A 7,017-nucleotide genomic window follows, 5' to 3' on the forward strand; every position below is an offset into this window, starting at 1 on the left:
CTTCTCTCCTAGTAGACCAACCTAGGAACTTTGATCCTACAAACACTGCACATCCTTTCCGCTCCAAAGTAATTGACAATATTTTGCACTTAACAAATCAAAGAAAAGAACTTCCTCCAGCCAACAAAACACAAATCAAGAACCTCCCGCATTCAACAACCAGTAAGAAGAAAAACAAACCACGATCTTGTCTACAATAAGCCAAATAATACTACTACATAAGGCACAACAGAAGAAACAACTCAATTACCTTTTCTAATGTATCTCATACATTCCAAAGGTTTCAAACACCAATCTAAATAAGAAAAATCGATTACATATTCCTTTGTTAGTAACCACGACTAAAAACTTTCAATTGTGCGATGGTGAAAATTTCCACATCTATAATTTTTAAAAAATACAATCATTCTTATGTTTCCAAATCTCCCCAATTATTGATATCCAAATACTCTCCCAAACTCTATTGCTCGTAGCATTCAAAAAAAAGAATTTGTTATGCATAAAATGTGATTTCACATCGTAATGACTACCCCCAAGTACACAATTCTTTAATTTTTTCTCAATAAGTGTTCACTTCATTAAAGTATAAAGGATAAAAATAACTATTTTTTTTATTAAATACCACTATATGTTGACAATTTAAAATCTTTCATACAAACATCTAATTTACAAATCATTATATATAGAAATAACTTTGATGACAAAAGTTGTATTTAGAAGTGTTAAAATATGTATTCAATTACTATGCATAAAAATTAAAATTAATTTCATTAATGTAATTTCATATTTAAAGGCACAAACTTTTAAATTTTAGATTTAAAATTATCTTTTATTTTTAAAATTATGTCGAAATATTCAAATATGGGACCACAATGAGACTAAAACTCATAGACTTTTGGAATATGGGGCGAATTAATTGATTGTATTTTTACTACTTGACTCATAGATTGGATCATGATATAATTTACTTTTACACCACTAATTGTATTATATAGAAATATTTATAAGAAGTATATTAAAAAATGATATGGATAGTATTCTTTTTTAAATAACCTAATGAAAATGGCTATAGAAATCAAATATATGCAATTACTAATAGCTCCCCGACACCTTTTAGATTTTCTTTTCCTTGTTTTAAGCAAGGTGTTTTGTTTTGGAAGAAGAAACCACACAGAAACTCAGTGATGACGTGGCCTTCGTTCTTTGGAAGAACATTACCTGCTAAAATGCATTGACTTTAAACAACCATCATGCAGATGATGCCACCAATCCTCGGTTAGCATTGTTCTCTGTCTTTGTTCATTCATTTGTGAGTTGTTGATTGCACTCACTCACCCATTCATTCCAACAACTACTGCTGCACTTTCACTTTCTCTGTCTTTCTCACACTCTCTAACTCCCATGTAAGTTTCTTAACTGGTTTTTCCTTTTCACTTTCTTGTAAAGGCTTTGTTTTTATTTATTTTACTGTCACTTGGACTGGTGCTGATTGCAGACACCCCCCTGTTTTATCTTTTGAAAAATATTACCATGACAATTAAGAGGTGAATTTGATCTTCCTGGTCACACTCCCTTGCACATGCTTAGTTGTTCACAACATGATTCGTGTAAAAGTTGATCCTTTTTTCTGTCCTGCATGATGGGTTGTTCTGAGATTGTGGGGACTGAAAGAAAGTTTATTGCTTGATTTGTGTGTCTTGCAGAAACCAAGATATCACTGCCTCTTCGGCAGAGTTTCATCCATGGCCTTTTGAGGTGTGTTTATTGGCGCTTTCTTGCAATTGGGATTTTGTTTTTTCTTTCAAGTTCTGAATTTGGAAAGCTGGTTTCACTTCTGTTTAGTACTAATCATAGCAATCGTGGTTTTGGGGAATTTTCCTTCCCTGGTAATTCCCTATTCCAATTCGTTTGCATGTAGTTCATGTGGGGTTTCATGGATATTCAACTTTTCAGGGCAAATAGAATAGAATTTTCACTTTGTGATCGATCATAAGAATAGTATAATCACATCCATCCTTGTCTTCTATGCTCCCTCCAATCTTAATATCTCATACACAGAGGAACAGTGAGAGAGAAGGGGTAGTGAGGAAAGAAATTTTTTTGATCTCTTGACTGTGACAAATGACCAAACATCATCTGTTTGCGTTTCCAATTATTGAAAAGTAATTATTATAACAGAATTATGAAGGGTCAGTTTTCTGATTTGATTTGCCATCATTTCCTATAATCGTGATCAATACTTTTTTTCCTGAAGGTATTTGCTATGTACTTCAATGATTCACTTCTTTACTTCTTACAGGAGTGATAACATTTAGAAGTGAAATAGATTGATAAATTGAGGTCTGAAGATGTCTTATAGAAGGGGGTCTGATCAGCCTCCGCAAAGGAAGATACTACGATCTCAGACTGCTGGGAATTTAGGAGCGGACCCAATCTTGGACAGTGAAGTGGTGCCTTCCTCACTTGTTGAGATAGCTCCCATCCTCCGTGTTGCTAATGAAGTAGAGGCTAGCAATAAAAGAGTTGCTTATCTCTGTAAGTTTCTGTACGAGTTGCGCATATGAGCCATGTAATGTGTATGTTATTTGGCAAGTTTGGTTGGATAACTACATGATAAGTTCTTGTTCTGTAAGGGTGTGCAAAAGTTGAAGTCTAATATTGTTTACAACCTTAAGTTTATAAGAAAATGGATAACATGACGCTAATCTCATTGAAAAGGAAAACAAATGTGGTTGTTAGCTCTCATCGATGAATTTGACTTACCAGATTCCTGGTTTGATGGGGAAATGTTTGAGGGATGTTGTAAAAAACGATTTTCTGTATTTTGGGATGGGAAATTCCTCAGTAAGTTCCAAACCAGTCTTTGCATGAATGCTTAAGTTTATTTGCAAAATACTATAGCGCATTATGTTTCTCTTCCTTAAAATTTTTTGCTTGGACAAAACTTTAATGATTGGTAATTTCTGGTATTCAAAACTATTTGATATCTGAGCTTCGTTGCTTCTTTCCTCTATAGTGGTTAAGTCATCAGTTAAATGCTTTTCATATAGCTAATAGTTTTTCAGTTCTTTTTAATTATTGTACGTTTACTTCTTTTGTATCCAAAACTAATATGTTGCAATTTTTCCTTCTTTTGTTATGTTTGCCTTGTTACCCTTCTCTTTTGATTATTCTTTTTGGATATATGCTAGTCTCATAGGATGATACAGCCATGAGATGGTTTCTGAATTTTGATGTGAATGTTGTTTATCTAATGCTTTTGTCTTTATTATCATTAGGTCGGTTTTATGCCTTTGAACTAGCTCACCGACTAGATCCCCAATCTAGTGGACGTGGTGTTCGCCAATTCACAACTGCTCTTCTTCAGCGTCTAGAGAAGGTGAACTTCTGATTTCATTTGTTAAGAATTTGTTCATTCAATTCGTTTAGGATCATTCCTACCTTGACTAATTAATGCCACAATTAAGAGATTTGAAAAGGCTTGCTTAATGATTTCTAGTTAATGGATCGGTATAAAACCAAAAAACAAATGCTTCCTATGTTAGAGTAGAATATATTGATATTCAGTTCTTTGGAAATTTGAAGATATGAAAGTGCTCTTCCATCAAATTACAGGAAAATGTCACAACATATGAGGGAAGAAAAAAGAGTGATGCTCGTGAAATGCAGACTTTTTATATGCAGTACTACCAAAAGTATATTGAAGGGTTACAAAATGCTGCTGATAAGAACCGGTGAGTTTACAATATAATTGAATCAATAATTTGGTCATTGACCTGATTTTATATTACACAATTATCTGAGTTATACTAATATCTCTTAATCTATTTTATTTTTTAATTTTAAAAGAAAAATAGTGTAATTAACTTCATTTGATTCCCCAGTGCTCAGCTGACAAAAGCATATCAAACGGCTGCTGTTTTATTTGAGGTATTGAAGGCAGTTAATCGAACTGAAGATGTTCCAGTATCTGAAGAGGTAAAACTACTTTGTCTATTAGTTCATAAATAAAGTTTACATATAAAGAGAACAATGTATTGATTCTTCGCTGATTGTTTTATTTTGATTATTACATTCTGTTTTTGTATTCAATTGCAGATTATGCAAGCTCATACTAAGGTTGAGGAACAGAAACAATTATATTCCCCTCATAATATTTTGCCACTTGATCCAGAGAGTGGAAAAGAGGCTATAATGAAAATATCATGAGGTCTGTTCTTTATAGTTATGTTTTAATCCCCTTTTCATTTGAGTTATAATTTTCTCATCCCTGTCAGAACCTACTTATGATTACTACTTTTAGCTGATGAATAACCTCTGCTGGCATTTTGTTTTCATTTTGTTTTCTAAGTGTTGATTAGGTTGGATGTGCTTATTTTCTTTTACAGATTGTTTCGAAACTTTTTTTATTTATTTATAAAATATTATCTAATTTAGAGTGATTAATTATTTTTGTATTTAAAATTGAATTATATTTAATGACTTTTTTTAAAGGGTATAGAACCTCAACTATCAAGGTTTTAACTACTAATTACTTCATATTCTAAATTAATCTTTTGTTTAAAATTAGAATCTTTAATTTATATTATTATGTTATTCTATAGTGTAGTTAAAGATTTATTTATATAACTAATAATTGCTAGTTACTTTGATTTTATATTTTTATGATGAAATATTTAATTTTGTGTTTGTTTTTCTTTAAAAGTATTAATTTAGATCATTTTTATACATAAAGACAGTCAGAATGAATGTAAAACCATTTTTATTTTCAAATTATAAATTAAAAAAATAATTTAATTTTGAAGGATAAAAATAAATTCAACTTAAATTTAAATAACCAAAAACAACATATAAGTTTTGTAACAACAAAAAAATTGTATATATCATGAGATAAAAAAAATACATTCAGATTCCTTCTAATATTTAGATAAGCAACATATTCCTTATATTTTTAGTCAAGTAATAATAAAGTGATGTGCGCCTCTCGTATTTTATTTAAAAATAATAAATTTATTAAAACTTAAATAAACAAATATGAAAACTAAAATTAAAGTTTTTTACAGTGTAAAAATTAAATATTTTCCATAAAGAAGATAATTAAATTATTTATTCCAATTTTGTAATATATGGCCTAATAACGATCACAATATTGGAAGTGAGATAATTTATTACCTTGTAAGATTTTAATTAAATAGGTTAAAGACTTTTTGTTAATGAATGAAGGGTTAGCTTTGATTAAATAGATACTTTAAAGAAAAACAGTTTTAGCTAGAAGAAAACTATTTTTTCCATTATTTTTTAATCTTTCCATTTTTTTTATCATCTAAAAAATAATAAAATAATAGAAGTATTTAAGGATACTCCAATCCTTATACAATATATCCTAACAATATCATCTACTTCTACATGTTCAAATTAATAAAACATCATAAATAAATAACACTTCAAGCACAACCTGCAAATCTAATATTTCATAAGGACATTACATGACATTCAAAATCTTACTCTGCATTCCAAATAAAAGGTTCTAAACCGAACCAAAAATAATCTCATACAAAAACCCAAACCACAAATAGTTCTTAAACAACTTCCACTTTTGAATTTCAACAAGGCTCCTTTACTTCATAGTGATTCTTCTCTCCTAGTAGACCAACCCAAGAACTTTGATCCTACAAACACTGCACATCCTTTCCGCTCCAAAGTAATTGACAATATTTTGCAGTTAACAAATCGAAGAAAAGAACTTCCTCCAGCCAACAAAATACAAATCAGGAACCTCCTGCATTCGACAACCTATAAGAAGAAAAACAAACCACGGTCTTGTCTACAACAAGCTAAATAATACTACTACATAAGGCACAACTGAAGAAACAAATCAATTACCTTTTCTAATGTATCTCAAACATTTCAAAGGTTCCAAACACCAATATGAATAAGAAAAATAGATTACATGTTCCTTTGCTAGTAACCACGACTAAAAACTTTCAATTGTGCAATAGTGAAAATTTCCACACAATCTACTCTATCATTTTTAAAAATACAACCATTCTTATGTTTCCAAATCTTCCCAATTATTGATATCCAAATACTCCCCCAAATTATATTGCTCGTAGCATTTAAAAAAAGAAAATTTGTTATGCATAAAATGTAATTTCACATCATAATGATTAACTGTCGACATTCCCAACCAATTAAAACACATCCCCCAAATAAGCCAAGCAATTTTACAAATAAAAAACACATGATTTATAGACTCTTCTTCCACACCACACATAACACACAAATTATTTAATAAAACAACACCACGTCTAGACAAATTATCCTTTGTATCTAAAGTATTTTGTAACACTCTTCAAAGATTAAACTATATTCACCATGTAATTCTTTTCTTAAAATTACATAAGCAAACTTAAAATCCCCCTCCCTCCAAATGTAATTATCAACTTTATCACAATCAACAGCTTCCTTGACCACTTCCTTATTAACTAACAGAGACAACAATTGATCTACTTATCGACTATCAAACAAACAAGTCCCTTTTCTATTCCAACTAACTATTCAATATGAATTCAATTTAAATATGTTACTTATAAAAGAGTTATACCTAATTCTTTAATTATCTAAATTCATTTTAAGTTTTATAAACACAAAAATACAACACACCGTGATTTTGAATCCAATAAGATCTTTTACGACCTGGTGTGAAACCCTATCAAAAGAGAGAACTCTTTTACAATATTTAGTATCATATCAAATGCAATTTACAAAATTAAAAAAAGCTGAATAAATATATATTTAATTAAGCACGTGTTTTTTTAAAATTAATCTATTATGAATTCTTCATTCGTAAGCACTAATAACGGTGTAATTCCTACATAAAACGTAGGATTAAAAAATGTATTTACTGAATATAATTGTATAATTAATATATCTATAAAATTAGTATAAAATTTAGAAAGACAAAAATAATATAAAAAAATTGTTAGGGACGTAATTAATATTTTAGTAATTTTACAT

The 7,017-nt window shown here is 29.8% G+C and overlaps 1 protein-coding gene across 4 annotated transcripts; it reads left to right on the forward strand.

Moving 5' to 3' along the window:
* The first annotated feature begins 1,169 nt into the window (after positions 1-1,169).
* On the forward strand, positions 1,170-4,313 carry LOC137834911 (callose synthase 2). 4 transcript variants are annotated; one of them, XM_090302482.1, is made up of 8 exons: positions 1,171-1,403; positions 1,496-1,544; positions 1,704-1,755; positions 2,300-2,535; positions 3,279-3,379; positions 3,616-3,734; positions 3,885-3,978; positions 4,099-4,313. In XM_090302482.1, the coding sequence occupies exons 4-8, from the start codon at positions 2,349-2,351 to the stop codon at positions 4,207-4,209; spliced, it is 612 nt and encodes a 203-aa protein (XP_090158608.1). In that variant the 5' UTR covers positions 1,171-1,403; positions 1,496-1,544; positions 1,704-1,755; positions 2,300-2,348; the 3' UTR covers positions 4,210-4,313. The 4 variants fall into 4 exon arrangements, with proteins under 4 accessions (XP_090158609.1, XP_090158608.1, XP_068499248.1 ...); XM_068643147.2 differs by lacking the exon at positions 1,496-1,544; XM_068643149.2 differs by lacking the exon at positions 1,496-1,544 and having other exon boundaries at positions 1,191-1,275.
* The last annotated feature ends 2,704 nt before the right edge of the window (positions 4,314-7,017 follow it).

This window comes from Phaseolus vulgaris, chromosome 5 (assembly GCF_051622355.1).
Source record: "Phaseolus vulgaris cultivar YP4 chromosome 5, ASM5162235v1, whole genome shotgun sequence".
In the NCBI taxonomy this organism is placed as follows: domain Eukaryota; kingdom Viridiplantae; phylum Streptophyta; class Magnoliopsida; order Fabales; family Fabaceae; genus Phaseolus; species Phaseolus vulgaris.